Source organism: Poecile atricapillus, chromosome 7 (genome assembly GCF_030490865.1).
Source record: "Poecile atricapillus isolate bPoeAtr1 chromosome 7, bPoeAtr1.hap1, whole genome shotgun sequence".
Lineage (NCBI taxonomy): Eukaryota > Metazoa > Chordata > Aves > Passeriformes > Paridae > Poecile > Poecile atricapillus.
In genome coordinates, this window is record NC_081255.1 from 3,307,478 (window position 1) to 3,326,045 (window position 18,568).

At 48.8% G+C, this 18,568-nt stretch overlaps 2 protein-coding genes across 4 annotated transcripts; both read right to left on the reverse strand.

The window, feature by feature from the left end:
• Positions 1-16: 16 nt before the first annotated feature.
• Positions 17-12,410, reverse strand: NCF2 (neutrophil cytosolic factor 2). Of its 3 annotated transcripts, none has more exons than XM_058843342.1 (15): positions 9,294-12,410; positions 8,763-8,845; positions 8,347-8,455; positions 8,002-8,136; positions 7,585-7,692; positions 6,565-6,624; positions 5,776-5,819; positions 5,436-5,577; positions 5,096-5,158; positions 4,666-4,744; positions 3,519-3,562; positions 2,844-2,995; positions 2,660-2,771; positions 2,276-2,438; positions 17-1,099 (listed from the first exon to the last, which is right to left on the reverse strand). In XM_058843342.1, exons 1-15 carry the CDS (start codon positions 9,465-9,467, stop codon positions 1,002-1,004), a joined length of 1,566 nt encoding a protein of 521 aa, XP_058699325.1. In that variant the 5' UTR covers positions 9,468-12,410; the 3' UTR covers positions 17-1,001. The 3 variants fall into 3 exon arrangements, with proteins under 3 accessions (XP_058699325.1, XP_058699324.1, XP_058699326.1); XM_058843341.1 differs by having other exon boundaries at positions 8,002-8,139; XM_058843343.1 differs by lacking the exon at positions 8,002-8,136.
• A 129-nt stretch (positions 12,411-12,539) lies between these two features.
• On the reverse strand, positions 12,540-17,632 carry ARPC5 (actin related protein 2/3 complex subunit 5). Its single transcript, XM_058843344.1, has 4 exons — positions 17,319-17,632; positions 16,464-16,535; positions 14,588-14,764; positions 12,540-13,787 (listed from the first exon to the last, which is right to left on the reverse strand). The coding sequence occupies exons 1-4, from the start codon at positions 17,460-17,462 to the stop codon at positions 13,725-13,727; spliced, it is 456 nt and encodes a 151-aa protein (XP_058699327.1). The 5' UTR covers positions 17,463-17,632; the 3' UTR covers positions 12,540-13,724.
• Positions 17,633-18,568: the final 936 nt, after the last annotated feature.

The window sequence follows — 18,568 nt, forward strand, 5'->3', positions numbered from 1 at the left end:
GCTTGGTACAGATAGTTTGGTTGTGGTTTTGTGCTGCCTGTGTAGTGTGTTTTACATACTGAACTAAATATGTAGGATGGGAGCAGCTTGCAAAGCTCCTCCCTACTGGCAGACTCATCCTGGTACAGTGTGTGCAGTGTGCAAATGGAGGGCACAGATCCTTCTGGCACTAACTTGCCTGCCTACCAGGGTGTTTACTGTTTCTATGCTTTCAGGTATATCATAGGAAACTCCAGAGATGTTCTGGTTTTGAAATTTTATAGGTGTTTATTGTCTCCAGAGTAAGTTTATTTAAAAATAAATGTGATATTTAGGCTAATGGGGCAGTGGGGTTTTCTGGACTTGTGTGATAGAATCCAGAGTGGGGATGCCGTCCCTTAGCATCTTTAGAGTAAAGCTCTGGGATTCCAGGCTGTGTCTTTCAAAGTTACTGTATCTTCTGACTGATCAGGAATAGCTTTGAAGCAGGGGTCCCAGTGCTGAAGGAAGTGTCTGTTTTTATTGGTGGGAGTTTTAAAGTCCCTGTGAATTTGAATTGTGGGTTGGAGCAGGGTGAGGCTATGTGGTGTCTTCTAAAATCTTGGGGTCGGCACTAATATTTTAAGGAAGCAAATGTGTTCTGGTCGGTGGCTTCCTGAACTCACTTCCCCTTTGGGATCTGCAGGCTGTGCTGTAAATGCAGGTTGCACCACCCTCTTGTGGTTGTTCCCAGCTTCTGGCATGTCTGTAAAAAAGCTTTTTTAAGGAGTGGGGGGAACATGACAAGTCCCTTGGCAAGCACAGGATTTAGGAATGAATGTATTCCTAACAGAAGTTAACAACTTCTTAACAAGTTCCTGTTTAAAAGAACAACACAAAAGGTAAGAGAAAAAACAAAGCTTTTAATACAAGTAGCAATAACATTTAAAGTCCATTTTCAGATGCATGGTTTAATATGCAGACTACATAATGGCAACAGTTGAATTTGTAGTTTCTCTTCACAACTTCAAGCTCTTCTGAAATCACTTCTCTGGGTGTCCAGTGTTGAGCTGTTGAACAAATGCAGATGGGAAGATGCCAGTTCTCCCCTTGCATTTGCCTTCAAACCAGTCTTCATTTACTGGAACGTAAAATTGACACAGGTCTTATGATCCTAGGAATGCACAGGAGCATAATGTGCTGCAGACAGGCCTGAGATCGCCATTTTATGATGTTTCTGCTGATAAAACTTAGTGCTGTGCTACACCCAGGAGGGAGTGGAATGTGGAGGAAAGGGAGGAATGAGAAAGAGAGCAAAGTGGTAAGGTAACAAGAAATAACACCAAATTTGGGTTAGAAATTGGATCAAAATAGAGACCAGGGTGCTTGGAAACTGCCTTGAGTGGAAACAAAGTGAGTGTGGAGAGTGAGGAAATTATCTGAGACCTTCGTCTGTCCTCTTCAGGATACATCTGAAGTATTTTGTCAGCTGTTTCCCATGTTCACATACAAACCCTAAAACAACCCCCCAAAACCTCTGCTACCCTGGGTTAAATAAAGCCTATGAGCTCTGGCAATTTTGCTCTGGTGGAACCAAATTAGGCAAGAACCAGCTTGGTACTGGGAAATACTTAGCTCAGCAATGAAGGGGAAGGTAGGATTTTGGGGTGGAGGGGGTCATCAGTATCGCATTGTGTAAAATCTAACCTGTCAAAGGTTAGATGGGGGACTGATTGTGTGCTGCTGCCAAAGCCTGCCAGCCACCACGTATTAGTGGCATAACTACATACAACAAAATATAAGGGTTTTTTGCCTTTAAAACTTATTTGTGATGTCTTGATTTCACTCAGAGGCTCAAGTGAGATGGGGAACATGCCCTGTATATGTAATTCTTCATTGATCTTCTAAATACAGATTTAGTCTGTATTTAAGCCTCAATTCCCATAGAAACGCTAAGGACTAATATTGACCAAATAATGCAAGATTGTACCCTTAACAAGAAAAGTAGATGAAAAAAGGTTCCAGGTGGAAGGAATGAGAGTGAGAGCCTGTGCTCCCATTGTGGGGATGGCAGCTAAAATGAGGCCATCTTTCTCCTTGAAAGAATCCACTGTTATCAATAAGTTAAACACAGCCCAAGTGTAACTCCTGTCTTAGATGTTTGGGAGGTTTGTGGTGGAAATGGGAATGACGAAAATATGTTGGAAGAAGTGTGTGTAAAAGGGATATGTGGATGGGAATCCCAAGGCAGAGCTGGAGGAGCTCTGCTGCTGCCACATCACCCTCCCCTCCCCTGTCCCAGGAGGAGCACAGTTACCTTTGGATAAAACAAGGATTGTGTCTCCTGCCTGAAATTCCAGGTCTTCAGGTTGGGTGGCTTCATAACTGTACTGAGCTACAACATGGGTTGTTCCTGTCTCCCCCGATGTTGCCTCCTGCAGTGACTCCTCTGGTTTGCTGTCTGGTACAAACCCCTCTCCCTAGGCAGGAAACGAGCTGGTGAGGACATGACCACTTGGTTTCCTTTCTCTGTACCAGGGTAAGAGAGATGAGCTCTGCTTCTCCTCTCCACTCACTCTTTGCTCCTCTGCCTTTCATGAGGTCACTGACTTCTGTTGAAAGCCACAAACCCATGCTTGTGGCAAGGAAAACAAAGGCAGGAGGCATGACAAGGTAGCTACTCCCTGTAGCTGTCACTGACCTCTGTGCTATTGCACCAGACTGTCAGGCAGTTGTCCTTGCTCTGGCTCCAGGCTGCCTTCACATTCTCTGCACTCAGAGTCACCAGCTCCTGGCCCTCCACAGGCTTGTACCTGGTGTACAGGGGATGCAGGTGAGGAGCCCTGGAACACAGCCCTGGCTCACTGGGACTGGCAGTGCCTCACCTCAGCTCCATGTGCTCAGGCTGCAGGTCTAGCTTCTTGCAAACCAGCTCCAGGAGCTCCCTGTAGGAGAGGACTCGATCGACTCTCAGGGCAACTGTGAATTTGTAATGCACCTTGAGGACATGGGGGCTGGAGACAGTTGGTTCAGCCGCCTGCAGGCAGGAAATGAGATGTCACCTTGTGTAGCTTGGCAAGCGCAGGGACTGGTTGCCTGAGTTAGATTGTGCCTACCAAGCTGTGCTTGGACATTGGCTGCTTGGCAGCCCTAGGCTTGTCCCAGGAGAGAGCTCAGTAATAGATTAGGGACTTGGTACCAAATTGTGGCTTTGGGGTGATCAAATTAGAGCTGTGTCCACCCTCCAAGCTCCTCATTCTTCGTTGTTTTTTTGGGTTTTTTTTTGAGCTGGAATTGCCCTATTTTCCCATCTCCTTTCCCAATGCTACTTTCTGATATGTTGACCCTACCCAGGAGAATATGTATTCCAGTCAAGCTCTCTCCTATTTATCCCTTCTCAAGTGCCTCAGGTTGACTAAAATTAGAATCATGCAATGGCTCTGGTCACAGCCCTGGGTTCACCTGGGGCCTGTAGAACTCCCAAAAAGCAGCCCTAAGTCTGGTAAATGCAGATTTGTATGACCAGCAGGACATTGGAGTCTGCGCTCTCAGGACATTACCTTTGCTGTGTCTTTTAGCTGCGCCACAGTTGCAGGAACATAGTCTGGGGAGGAGGAAAAAGGTGGGTCAGGAGGTGAGATGGGATAAATATTGTCTAAACACACATTCAGACCTGCAGCCCATCGTGATCTCCAGCAACACCAACCAACCCTGGAGCCAGCAGTGGTCCCTTGAATGGATACAGCATCTGCCACAGGGGTTCTTCAGTACTGAACAGAGGTTTTGGCTCTGTGCCTTCCCTCTTTCAGGGATGGGAGCATGAGGGGTGAGATGTCTTTCATAGGTGGATTCAAGAAAGATGAACATGTAGCTGCTGGGTTTAGTGTCTTTTCTCTTCTGATCTCCCTAGGTCCACCCTGAAAACCAAAGGCAATATCTGTCCTTCAGTGGGGCTGTAAAGCTAAACTCAGGCCTCCAGGCAGGGTGATTTCATGCAGCTTTGTGGAAGCCTATTCATGAGGTTCCGATTTACATTTTGGCAGTGCTTGAACACAGCTGTGCTCATTCCAGGAAGAGCCTGAGCTACACTGTTGAACATGGTCCCCCTAATAGATCTGAGATGGCTTTTGGTGCTATAAAGATGATCACTGGGATTGTTGTGTCCATGAGGTGTTTGTCCTTAATTCCATGAGCCACAGCCTTCTTCTGTGTCAAATCTACCCATGGACTCCTATGAGGCTGCTCTACTGGGGACATGAGCTTGGGATGTGGGACCCTGAGTCACACCAGCCAGGAATCCCCTTCATACAGCTCCTTCAAGCCTAACTTAGCTCACAGCAGCACTGAAACTATCATGGATGTCCTGCTTGAATGAGAAGCCTGTAAGGAATCCTTTACTCCAGGCTGGTTCTTGCCCCATTCCTATCTTCAGGCCCTTTTTCTCATTAGTCACTGTGCTAATTAAGAGCACAGAGGGACTTGCTTTCCTCAGGGACCCCACAGACACTATTTTACTCCATCCTCAGAACTGCAGTTGCTGTCTCTGCCTCCTGCTCTAATGTCTCCCAGTTCTTGACTAGAAATGAGGCTAGGAATGAGATGGACATGAACCCTAGCCCTGGTCTTGAAGGGTGAGGACACGGCATGTCCATCTGCTGTGGGTGATGTCACCTTGTACTCCCCATCCCTTCAGCTCCCCACACTGACCTGGTGCCAGCCGTCGTGGCTTCTCCAGCACAGTGGAAGTGGGTGACTCAGAGATTTCAGCTTCCACAGGGGTTTCTTCCTGTGCCATGGGAAGAAAATAGTGTCAGTCCCACCCTTACTGAGGGGCTGTGGTGCTGCTGCCTTGTGCAACCTGCTATTTTCCCTAAGTCTGTTTGGGATCTTGAACCGCAGATGGGTGACTTTCCTATCCGTTATATCCCCAGCATTGCCAACCACCACTAGGATGCCACCAACACGGATTTTGCAGATCTCTGAGCTCATAATAAGGTGACAATGAGCCAGAAGAACCAATCCCAGCATAATGGGCGGGAGGGAGTCACATATATGGTTTTTAGTGGGAGGCAGGTGTTGGATAAATATGTGGAGATCTGCTCTCCCCAGGACACTATTTCCTCCTGGGTTTACTCACCTGGATATGCAGCTTATTCTGGAGCTCCACAGGCTCGAGGAAGTTGCAGGGGACAATCCCTTTCTACAGGGGGAGGAGAGATGAGTAGTGATTGCTTGGCAAGAAGGCAGCCCATTGCTGGAGGACACAACTGGATGTGTCCTCACCCTCCCCTGCATCCAGAAGGGTTCCTGAGGCTTGAATTTTAGTTTCTGCAGGTTGGGTGGATTTCACTAACCATGCGGCCTAAGCCAGGGTGGACATTAGAGACTTCAGTCAGAAACTTAATTACTGTTAGCAAGCCTCTGCGTCTACAGAACCTCAACCATGGACCCTCCTGTCCAGCACACTCCTGGTATACCTTTCCATTGAACATCACTGTAGCCCAATTGTCCTTCTCTTTCTTCAGGACAAAGACAATGTTTCCTGGCAGGACCTGCAGTTCCTCAGCGGTCTCAGGAATGAACTCGTACATGACACGGTGTGGCTGCCCTCTGAGGGCCCTGAGTGTGGGAGCAGTGGATAGGTCAGGAATGTTGGTGATGCTATTGTTTTATATTGTAGGGAGAATCCAGACCTCTGCCTCTGTATTCCTGCATTCCCCATTCCCCCGCGTTCTGGGTGCCAGCTGGATGCTCTAGCTGTGAGACTGCAGGATGGGGTTGTGTTTGTGTGGGTTATCCACCTTTCATCCAACTTACCTGAGGATTTCTGGGGTCTTGGGCCTGGGTGGAGGACCAGAGGTCTGCCAACAGGAAGACAAAAAGGAAAATACCAGTAATCCAAAGGATTTTATTTGCTTTGCAGAAATGCTCTGCAGCCTTTTACCCTGCCTGCCCTCACCCCAACACTGTTCCTTCATCCAAATGCATGTGCTTTAAGTGCCATGAGGGCTATCACTGTCCTTGCTGCTTCTAAGGAACAGTTTCCACATTCTTCAACATACAGTTTTCAGAGGCACAATCCTCTTTTCACTCCTGATTTTAATTTCAGTTCACAGAGGATTAAGATTGCCAACACCTGTCTGCATTGAGAAGGTTATAATTTATCTTGTGCAATTGGTGCTGTGCTGTGCTTCCCCATATCCTCCCAAAAATCTAGAAAATCTCTTTTCACATTTAGGAATGGGAAGATGCCACTACATCTGGAAAATGGCATGGGAAATGCAAAGTAGTTCTGGAATGAGCAGGAGGGTGCAAAGTGAGGCAGACCGAATTCTCTGGGGGGGGTCAGAGACAGCTCCCTGTAGCGAGCCATCACCCTGCCCATTACTTCCCCGTGCAGGGAATCAGCTTAACCTCAGCCACAGCTCTGGGTGGGTTTGGGATGAGCTTCTTGATGCTGGAGGAGCAGCTGATCTGTGGAAGCAGCGCCCACCTCCTCCCCACAGCGGTGGCACAGAGTTCAGGTAAGGGTGCTATTTGCTCCCCACTGTGGATGACAGTCACCCCATGTCATCTTGCACTGAGCATTACCTGACAGAATCTTACCTGTGGCTGTAGAGGAGCAAATCCTGAAAAATTGTCCTTGTCCACTACAGATGCCACCACCTAGAGCCAAGGACAAATAGTGACTTGGTGCCTGTAGACCTCTCTCAGACCTCTGATGGCCACCCTCCTCCTTTGCTGTTGGCCAAGCCAAGCTCCTTGGGATGCTTTAAGCTCAGGAGGGGCTATGATTTTAGTCTAAGCATCTTGGACTATAGGCTGACTGCCTCTGGCACCAAAGCTTCCTGCTCAGCTGTGGTAAGTTTTCTGCTCTTAGCCTGGCTGTTTCTGTGGTTTGAGGCATTATAGCCTTAAAAGTTTCCCTGTCTGTTTTAATGAGAAATGTTGAAGGGAGCCAAAGTGTCCAGCTCAATACCTGTCATGTCATACCTCCTACAGGTAACCTTAAATATAATTTAGAAAGTTGATACATGTTTTTGTGCATGTGTCTGGCACTCAAGGAGCTGCTTTGGCTATCAACTGTCTGATTCCCCAGTGCCTGGTTCCTTTTCTGGACGAGTGCTGCTTCCCAGAATCTGAGTCCAGGGATGGTATCCCAGTGACTGGATTTTGCACTCACAGGAGAAAAGCTTGCTTGCTTATCTGAGCTGAAAAGCCCTTTTCAGAGCAGTGGAAGAACTGGAGGTTGGTTGTGGGTGTCAAATGTTAAATAGCTCCTTTCCCCCACCCCTGAAAATTCCTTGGCTTGAGTTGAAGCTCCAGTGGTATCTTTCCAGCTGACTATTCCTCATATCTCACTAAGGAGACCAACTAGAAATAGGCCATGCTCAGCAGGAACATGCTTTTAGCTCTGGTATTCTTGCAGACTCCCTGTTTCCCATGAAATCCCTGTGTGCCATCCCTCTCTTCATGTCTTCCCCTCTCCCTGAGGCAGAGACCAGCTCCCTGTCTCTGGCTGCCTACCAGGCAGCAGACAGCAGCTCAGAGGGGTGATGAGAAGGCAGTCAAAGCTCTTCTCAGCCCACAGGCTTGGCCTGAATAAATAGCATAGATTTTTCTTACCATTGCCTTTCCCAGGTAGTCCTTCTTCTCTAACTGAGCCACTTGCTTCTCATTTGGCCTGAACAGCTTCCCTGCAGGAATAGCCACCAGCTCATACAGCTTCTGCTTCTGTAGCACAGAGAAGTCATGGAGACTTTGGAGGTGAGAGCAGGGACCGAAGAATGTCCCTTCTGCTCTGGGCTTGGGGTTGCTCCATAAAGCCAGATCACCACCATGACAGCCCAATCCCAGCTGTCCATGGTATAGTCCATTGAATCCTGTCTTCCCATCCCTGCCTCCCCAGTGACCCAAAGCTCTTCCCATGGACTTGTGTCTCCCACTACAATATCTATTGCATTTTAATCCTGCTAAAAGGTGGATGTGTTGCCAGTGGGATTTCCCTCCCTCTCTGTGGGGCTGAGACCTTCTCCTCCATACCAGGACAGCTTCCATTGCCCTGTCTATCTTGTTGTGCTGGGGCTCGCTTTTCATGCTTATGGCCAGGGTCAGGTGCTCCTCAGCCTTCTCCCAGTTCTCCATTGTGGCATACACCAGTGCGATGTTGCAGAGAATCTGCTGGAGGGATGGGAGCAAAGGAAAGAGCTCTTGGAGCAGCTGGACTGCTGCCAAGATGGCAGGAAAGGAAAGGACAGTGGGGCAGTGGCACTGCACCCACTTGCTTAGTTTTTGCAAGGTACAGAGGAGCTGGCTGTCTCCTCTTTAGATTTCTCATGCTAGGGAACAGACCTTTGGCATCAGAACAAGTGGCCAGGCGTGTCTCACCTCGCAGGCAAAGAGCTGGTAGCGCAGCCCCAGGATCTTGTAGTCAATGAGTTGGTTGCCTCGCAGCTGGGCCAGCGCCTCCTTGAAATCCTCAATGGCCTTTCTGTGGCTGCGGAGCAGAGGATGAAGATGTCACTAGCTTGTGGCAACCTGCCTGGCTCTAAGCCTGTACTTGCACTTGGTGAGTTCAGTTGGGTCTCCCCTCTATTCTTGCAGTGGTTCAGACACCCCAGGGGAGGAGAGAGGTTCTGAGGCTCATGTTAGTCCCAGGACTGCAGTGCTGAAGAGTAGAAGTCTGTTTGATCTCGAGGGGTTTCAGTCTGGGCTCTGGGGCACCAACCTGCCTGGGGCCACCTCAGATGAAGGCTGGCATCTCTGTAAGTAGCAAAAATGAAACTTTAAACCCTTCCACTCACTTTTGCCTCCGGTAAAACACAGTCCCCCGCTGGAAATAAGCCACTGCCAGGTGCTTGTCACAGCTGATGCTCCGGGTGAACACCTGCAGAGGTACAAGTGGGGCAAAAGGGGAGTAAAAAAAGGGGTCACCTTAAAAAAAACAGGGTGTAGAGCAGTTGCACCTGTCCTGCCTCAGCCGAGTGGTCTGAGCTGGGCTCTGTGGGCTGTGTCTCCCTGCAGCACTGGGCATTGCATTGGGGAGAGCCTGTACCAGGCTCCTGGTTTTTTTTGAGCTGGAGCCATCTGCCAGCATGGTCACCTCGCAGAGAGAGTTAACAATGAGCCGTGTATCACTGCTGCTGCCTCACCTGATTCACTGACAGAATAGGTTTGGCAGCCTAGGCTGTCCCACCTTCCTCACAACTTTAAAAGGCCCTGAATCCATCCCTTAGACCATGATCCTTTCAATTCCTTCCTTCCCTACCATGTTCAAGTATCTGGGCAAGTCCCAGAGGTGAGAGGATGAGTGGCCCTAGGGCCTATACCCTTACCTCCTCCGCCTCCGCCAGCTTTCCCAAGACCAGCTGGATGCAGCCGATGTTAAAGCAGATTTTGGCAGGGGGGTTCTGGACGGCCATGAAGGCATCCAGGGCAGCACTCCACTCCTTCCTGTCTGCCGCACACACCCCCTCTTGCCACAGCCGGATCGTCTCCACCAGGGACATGGCGTGGTGGGAGTGGGAAGTGGGATCCCCGTGTCGTGGGTCTCACCCCTCTCCCTGTCTTTCCTTGTGGCGCAGCTCGGCCTCTCTGGCTCCCTTCTGCCTGTACTTCTGCCTTGCCCCCGCCCCTGTCACAAACCTGGCAGGAAGTGGCCTCACTCGCATCATCAGCCCTGCATGGGGAAGTGGAGCAGAGACTGCCTCTGACGCAGCAGGTTTCCATGGGATTCATCCTTGCTCCTCTCAGGCAGCCACTCTTCGCCTACTCAGGTTTTGATCTTCCAGTTTTTACATTAAAAGCCAAGGATTTTGTCAGCTGGGTGGTTCATCAAGTCAAATTTCAGGTTGCAAAAGCCCAGGATGAGTGCTGGGCTGAGCCCTTGGTGCCCTGCAAACAATTCCTGGTAGGCACAGTTGGGCTCAGGCTCCCCTGTCTGCCTAAGTGAGGAGGTGCAGTAGAGCCCAAGGTACTGCCTGGGAAACCCTTGGTCCTTCCTGACCCCACCGTGTTGTCCCAGTGTGGAGTTTCTCTAAGGGCACATGGAGCTGCCCATGGATGAGGTTGCTGGGATAGTGGCCATGCTCCACCATATACCCAGGGCTCAGCCCAGCATCACTTCTGTCCAGGGTGTTTTAGGGCAAATGAAGCATAACAGGCTCTGGAGCACTGCTGGGAACCCAGGGCCAAGATGAGTATGGGGCACATGGCAACAGCAGGATTCTGACCTGCTGCTGACTCACAGGTTTGAAGCTGCCTGCTCCACACATGGTTTTTAAGCCTTTTTGGAAGTACTTTGCCTCTGCCCCATTTACCAGCAATGTGATGTGTGTTTTTTGTAAGAGCTTAAAGTATGTCAGCAAGACTCAGCCCTTGTGCCTTTACCAAAACTTCCCCAGCAAATTAGGTAACTCCAGCAGTGGGAGGGAGGCTGGGGAGGTGTTCAGAGTACTGCTGATGGAGAAACCTGAGCCCCTGGTCAGCAAAGACTGGGGTTTTAATCCAAGGTAGGACCAAACAGAACTCTGAGTCTAGGGCTCTCTGGTTCTCCAGCTGTATGTGTGCCCTCAGCAGCCCCGCTGGTTCCTCTGGGCTTCTCATGGAAGCATGGAAGACTGATCTCCAGGAAAGCAGGAGATGCAACCAGCTGAAGTGATGCTAAGGTAAAAAGGTAAAAACACCCCTCTAGATGCCTTTTCTGATTCCTGTGAGGGATGAGAAACCCTATGGAGCAGCAAAGGGCTCTCCTTATTGGAGGCGTAATTTTCTGTTCATTTAATCATCTGAATTGATGCACTGCTTGGTCAGGTTTATCCCAAAACTGGTACAAGGAGAGCTGGAAAGGAATGAGACCATTCCCATTGGAATGCTCACAGCAGCTGTCCTTCTGCCTGGATATTTGTAATTTAACAGTGAGATTTCCGAGCTGTGGTAAACACAGCCCTTTTAGCAAGAGTGAGTCTCTTGTTCCCCTTTCTCTGTCCCAAGCTGACTCAGTAGGTAAACTTGTTTCTTCTATGGTAACACCCAACAGGAAGTAACAGATGGTGACATTTCCTGTGGAAGACTCATGAAATCCAGCAAACCCAACTTACCAATAGGTGGGTCAGAAATAGAGAAATGTCCAAAATCCAGATAGGGTGCAGTGCATATTTTGACTTTGTATAGCAACAATGTGTACAAGTTTATAATTTATGAAGAGTCAAAAACAGACTGACTCAGGCACAAAGAACTCCCCATTACACACAAGGGAAGCCCTTTTCGTGAGGAGTTTTATTGGGCAGAAGTGGAGGAGCATGTCCAGCTCATTCCCATAAAGGCAGGTCGGAGCTCTCTGCACAGGACCTGGGGGCTTTGGCTCTTCTCCCAAACAGTGGCAGACACTGAGGTGGACATGAGGACAGCAGTGACTCTTGGCTAGCACAAAAGCAGGATGTGACTAAGAAGGTTCCATTGCCATGCGCTCTGGCTAAAGCTGAAGGCAGCAGAGCTCTGCAAACCCTGTCACCCTTCCCACTCTTACCTGCATGAGGCTCTCCATAGAAGGCTTCCTTCACCTAACAGGAATCTGAAGCCCTGTCATGGTATCCATACCATCCACCAAAACAAGAAAGGCAGGATTTGGAGGAGACTGTTTTTTAAAACTAGATTTACTTTTTCCCTTCCTGTCACTCATTATCAGCAGGGCTGCCCTGGCAAATCCTATCCCCACATCAATGCATGTTTTAGCACATCCCTGAACAGAAACACAGATGTACATGTTTTGTAAATGTTCCTAAATCCATCACAGCCTCACCCAAAGGATCTACAGAACCTTAAGACCACTCTTTTTATTCACTTAATTTATCTAATGCCTGTAGAAGCAGGGCCTGGCAGCTCGGAAGATATCGGGATGTAACGGAAAGATAGTAACCCCCCCCTCCTCTTTAGTATGGTAATGACCCCTGCAATTAGCCAATAGCACCTAGCTGTGATGAAAGCAGATGGGAGTAACACAGTGGACCTAGGTTATAAAATGTCAAATTCTCCAGCAATAAATGCCATTTTGCCATCCATCACATTGATGCTTGTGTGCAAAAGGACTGAGTGGCCTGGGTGTGGCTGCCGTGCTGCTCTTGAACCAGGGTGTCTGCCTTGCTTAAAAGACAACAAATGCCATCTAGAAGCAGCTGATCTGCTTTGGCATCAACTTCTTTGGAAAATACTTTTCACTTCTCTGGGATTACAGCTTATTTTTTTAAAATTAGGTTCATTGATGTCTTAACCCAAATCTAGGCAAGAGGAAAGAACCAAAGAAACCAAACACAGTCCCTGGCAGAGCTGTAAGGACAGAACCCTCACTGCACAACCAAGAGAATTTCTGTACAGATCTATGGGCAAAACATGGACACTTTCTATAGCTTCTGTAGCAAGCCTGGGTCTCCCACTTGGTGATCTCAGTGCCCCCCGTGGTTGTGCCTGCATTCTTCTGGAGGCAGAGCAAGTGAGCAAGCAGAAGCATCCTAGGAAGAGAATTAGGGAGGCACTGAATGGTTTAGGGGTAACCATGCTGGTTGCTGTCTCCATATGTCAGACACTGAGTAAATATTCAGTGATGGTTTATTGTCTGGTCTTTATTATTATTACAAAAACAAAGCAGATATCAAAAAACAGCAAAGATTTCTCAAGGTCCCTAACAGTTTTACACAACTGAGTTGTAGTAAAATAGTGAAATTAAAACACATGTAATTTAAATCCTGGCCTTAAACCTTCTATGGTGATCTGTGGTCTGGGATGTCCTGGGCTTTCCTAATTCTTTAAAATACTCTTCTTTATTTGGGAACTTGACTGGCCCACTAGCTAACATGATGAGGCACAATGCAACAGGAATGTGAGCTGTCTGGTTATCCTTACAGACCCTACACAACCAGAAAACAAAATAGGGGAGGCTCTGAAAGGATGGTGTTGATACCAGAATATCTCTCTCAGACTACCTCAAGCAGCCATTTAGTTGTGCTTGACAAAAACAAATCACTTTCCAGTTGCTGAAAGATGATTTGCTGTGTAAAAGCTGCTTTTTCTTCTTCTCCTCAGGATCTTTGCTCCCCAAAATAAGAAGAGTTCACTAGGCTGGGCTCCAATGTAAATAGACCATTGACCTTTTAAATTCTACTTTCCAAACTGCATGATGGACAACTCCATCTCACTGTGACCTTCCCACTGTGGACCCAGCATCAAACTGATGGCAAGGAACCTGGGCAGGTTAAGGAAAATACTTGGCTCTCTGGAATGATAACTGGGATTGAAAAAGAGCTTTTTTTCTCTCCTACTCACCCTGTAGGGTCAGAGGTTGACCAAAGGCAACATGGTCCAGTTACCTGTGTTAATAATAGCTGCCCCACTTCTCAAATATCAAGATTTTAACTCAAAACAATGCTTGGCTAGCAAAAAATTAAGACATTGCCCTGTGTCCCTCAGCATTTGCTCAGAGTCAGGTCCAAATCTGCCACGATTACACACAAATGCAAATCACCCTAAACACTGAATTGTTTACATCACTGAATATATCACTGAAAGGATGGTAGGTACCAAATATTCCTGTTAGAAGTAAAATTCCACCTTCATAATTTTCCAGAATTTAACCACAGAAGAGATCACAATGTGCATAATTGGTGGGGTAAGACAGAAGCAACAGGGCAAAGGCAAAGCTGGGGGACAGGGCTACCCAGGGGCGGCCTTGCTGGGAGGGGGATCGGGGTTGTACCAGCAGCTCCCTGCTGGAGTTACACTGTCTTCCTCGCAGTCAGAACACGCACAATGGACCCAACTCCTCCAGCAGCCAGCGCCTGCGAAGGGAAACACGGCAATGAACACCAGGCCAGGGTAGCTACAGCCTGGAGCTCCCTTCTAGGAGCTGAACAGGCTGACAAGAACCATAGAGATGGACTTTGGACATGGCCTGGAGTGACAGGATAAGGGGGAGGGACTTCAAACTGATAGGGAGTAGGGTTAGGTATCAGGAGGAAATCCTTCCCTGTGAAGGTGGGGTGCCCCTGGCACAGGTTTGCCAGAGAAGCTCTGGCTGCCCTGTCCCTGTCCAAGGCCAGGTTGGATGGGGCTTGGAGCAAGCTGGGATATTAAAGGGTGTCCCTGCCCATGGCAGGGGAGGAATGAGAGAAGCTTTAAGGTCCCTTCCAACTCAAACCATTCTGGGAGTCTATGAAATTACCTGGATCACATTTATATTGCACATGAGTATATGCCTGCCCTCCACTAAACACCAGCAGCCAGGGTACGATAATCATACTCAATTACAAGAAACCTATTTAACGTTAATTAGGCTTTCATTTCCCTGCATAACCAAGCTGCAAATTTTGCTTCCCTCCAGGAAGGAAATTCTCCTTCAGTCTACTTGAATCACTGGATAAAACCATTTGCCTCAGTCTAAGAGAAACCCAAATTTTAACTGTTGAGTGTTTACCCTCAGTAGGAAGCAGCAGTAGGCAGCTTGACCTCTGCTATGACCTCCAGGGCCATACCCTTGTCACAGCCTGAATCTGGTACTTGAGTCTCAGCAGACAGGCAGGGGGTTCTTGCCAGGCTCAGGGCCTGGGAACTCTGGCAGGAGCTGTCCCCACGCACGCACCTTCTCATGCCACTGCAGCAGCACAGCACTGCTGTTGTCGGAGGGGCTCTCAAAGCCCTTGTAGATGTACTTCATGAGCAGGTCCACCCCATTCTTGTCCAGCGACTGCACTGCCTTCTCAATGTCATTGGCTTTGAAGGAGATAAGCACCTTCAGCACGATGCTCTCAGCACGGTCCTGTCAACAGGCAGGCACAGACACAGCCATCCTCATGTGAGGTGCAGTCAAGCACTGCTCCTCTCTCAAAAAAACTGAATTAGAGCATTTTTCTCTTTAACAGCTCTGAAGAGGACTGTGTGTGAAGAGCTTGTCATAGTAAAATATAACAGACATGTTCTCCCAAGGATAAACAATGTAAAAGAGTTTAACATATTTGCCCAGCTTTAGTGTTTCTAAAGTTTTTAGTTATCTCTGTTAGTGTTTGCAATTCTCCATCCCTTAACTATGGTTAAATAGTAAATGCTCATATGGAAGCTCAAGAGCCACCAAGTTCCAAAGTAATTATAACAATCAAGTGCTTGTCTGGCCCCCCTTCCCACCAGAGCCTTTTCCATACCTCTGTAGTGTTTAATGTGACACAACCATTATAATCAAAAGAAATGCCACTGGTAGCCTAGAAGAGTTAACTGCTGGAAGCCATGTGTTCTCCAAGCAGTCAGCTGCTGTCCCAGGCACACTGGAGGCAGACTGGCCATTAATATTGAGCATTAATAACCATTGATCTGGATGTCATTTCAGGCCTGGGAATGTGTGTGGCATGCTTACAGCAGCAATTAGCCATGTAATCAGCAAGAAGCAGCTCTTCCTTTTCATCCATCACTAACTGAGGCAGGATGAGAGAATGTCTCAGGGTTCCTGGACTTTTGAATAATTCCATCACACAAACACTTCAGGCAGCTTCCCCCTACAGACACTATGGATGTCAGTTTTCCTGCCCAATTTAATATCCCATAATCACTTGGCTTAGCAAGACTTCTCATATGACTGTAAGTAAAATTATTTAAGTTCCAAAGACAACAAAAAATTAAGGCAGGTATTAATGTTCAGTCATTCTGCCCTTTACAATTCCACCACTGAAAGTATTCTTAAATCCTTCAATAGAGGGCTAATGGAAACAAGTCATTAATGTGAGGACAAAGCTATACAGCCCTATTTGTAATAGCTGATTCTCAGAGCTCTGTAAAACCCTTCAGGAAAGGGCTGTGGCTGCGGGAACAGCTCTGCCAGGAACCATGCAGCAGGGAACCATGCCCCTGGGCCTCTCCTTGGGCAGGGAGAAGTGACTGCAGGCACTCACCAGCTAGGCAGTGCCCATATCTAATCAGCCTGTTCCTCCCACTACTGCAATCATAAGCTATTCAGGATTCATCCTGGAGATATTCAGAAATGCACATACCCAGCAGACTCCCACACTCTGTCACAGGGGGAAGGCTCACACTTCCTGAGTTTCAACAGCTTTCTTTTGATTGGATATTATAAAAAACAATTCTTCCTTTTTTGTAGGCTCACTGTTGGTGCTTTCATTACTCAGAGGTGACAACTGCAACCCTGGTTCCCTGTGCACATGATTACATCTGTGAGCTGCCACATCTGGTCTGGTCTGTCACCAGGCACCTGGTGACACCTGGGCACACAAAACACAACCAGCACTGGTAGGAGAACCACACCTGATCTAGCACCAAAGTAAAGTACCTGGTACTTGAGCTATAGTATTTTGAACAAGATTAAAACACTTGTGGTCACAGATGTTTCAATATGAGGGAATACCCTAAATTCTGCTTCTCGCCTCCTCAAGGTACAACTAGTGGCACAGAGGTAACAGAGACAGGAAAGGATTTTTGGGGAGTAATCCATGAGCAAGCAGTCACTATTCTACCTTCACTGCCTGGTTCTTTGTGTTGATGGGAGGGTTCTTCAAAGCTGCCTGGAGTGCAGCCATCATGTTCCCTGTGCCAGATGGTTAAGGACCAGATAGCAAGTATATGGACATCACATACCAGGACAGTCAATACTTGTGCATGACTGAAAACACCCCGATGCAAGGATTCCCTCACCAGCTAAGAAGATATTACAGTCTAAGACAGCAATTTTCAGGTCATTTGAGGCACGAGCAGCATCAACAAGCAGCTGTATAGTTCTGGGACTGTTGAATACTTCCTAACCCTTTCCTTGAATCAGGGTCCAAGTAAAAGAAACCATTCTCCATCACTTCTGCAATCTGTAGCCTTTGAGAACAGGTCTCAGCTTGGCACATCGAGCCCTAGCAGCCACCGAGACAGCAGCCCAGTAGCAGCCCTTGGGAAGAGTGACCAGGGGCCAGCTGGGCGAGGCAGCCCTGCTAGCGGCCAAGGGGAACTCTTTGGGCACAGGACACCCCCTGTCTACGTTCCTCTGGACACCTCCCTGAGCGCAGCCCTGGGGTTCTGCGGCTGCTGCGGACAGGGGAGGAAGCTGGGCCGCCTTCCTGCTACCAGCCCCTTCTCCCTTCAGCCTCTTCCTCTTCCCTCTGCCAGCCCCCTCCCCCTTCAGCCTCTTTCTCCTGCCAGCCTCTTCCGCCTTCAGAGTCTTCCCTTGGCCCGCCAGCCCGTTCTCCTTCAGCCCCTTCCCACCGCCAGCCCTGTCCACTTCCAGCGTTTCCCGCCCACCGCCGTGCCCGCTCGCGGCTGTTCCCCTCAAAGGCCGCCCCGGCAGCGGCCGCGCCCGCTCCGCCCCCTACGCTCCCTTCAGGATATTGCCGCAGGCACGAGTCCACCTCGCCCTCATCGGGCCCCGCTTGCCCGTCGCCCCCGTCCTCCTCATCCACGAACTTGTTCTCGTCGTACTCGTCCACGTCCACCCGGCGGAACCGCGCCGAGGACACCGTGTGCTTCGCCATGGCCGCGCCCGCCCCGCGCAGCCGCCGCCGGCCCGGGCCCAGCCACGCCCCGAGCGGCGCCGGCGCAGCGGGAGCGCTGTCAGTGAACACTGGAACGGCTTGAGCTGGAAGGGACCCTAGAGCCCATCTCACCACAGCCCTGCCCCGGGCAGCGACATCTTCCACTGTCCCAGGTTGCTCCAAGTCCCATCCCCCACGGCCTTGGACACTTCAGGGGTGGGGCATCCACAGCTTCTCTGGGAAATGTGTGCCAGGCCCTCACAAACAGGGAACAACTTCTTCCCAATACCCAACCTAAACCTACTCTCTTTCAATTTGAAGTTTCACAGATTTACAGGATATTCTGAGTTGGAAACGATGCACAAGCATCATCGAATCCAATTCTTGAGTAAATGGCTGATACCGGAATTGAAGTCACAGTCTTGGTGTTACTGTCACCATGCTCTGACTGCCTTTGAAGCCATTCCTGCTCGTCCTGTCATTCCAGGCCCTTGTGAATAGTATGTCCTCGTGATTCCCGTCAGCTCCTTCAGCTACTGTAAGGCCACAATGAGGTCACCCCAAAGCTTCTCTAGGCTGCACAATCCCAGTTCTCACAGCCTTTCCTCCCAGCAGAGCTGCTCCATCCCTCTGATCATCCTGATGCCTCCTCTGGACTCTCCCGCAGCTCCACATCCTTCCCGTGCTGGGCCCCAGGGCTGGGGCAGCTCTGCAGGTGGGGTGTGTAATAAATGGAATTGATTGGTGCTAACTAAATTATAACTGTTATTAAAGTTATTATTATAAACTAGCAAGAATCAGTGTTACAAAGCAGATGTACCCCTTTACAGATGTTACACGTCAAAATTAAAGTACAGAATGTGGTTTAAAAGATAAGTGGTGTCTCAAGACCAAAATGGCCTTGAGATAGACAAAATTAGAACGACTTTAGGCATTGAGCCTAAAAATCAATAAATATAAGACTAATTAATGGACTAACATAACACAACGCTTAGTACGCATGCGCAAACCTATGAGGTGATCCAAGGGACAACAAAGAAAAAGAAAAGCCTTTGCCAAAAGACCACCAAAAGAAGCCTAAAAGCCCCCTAACAACACATGAAGCA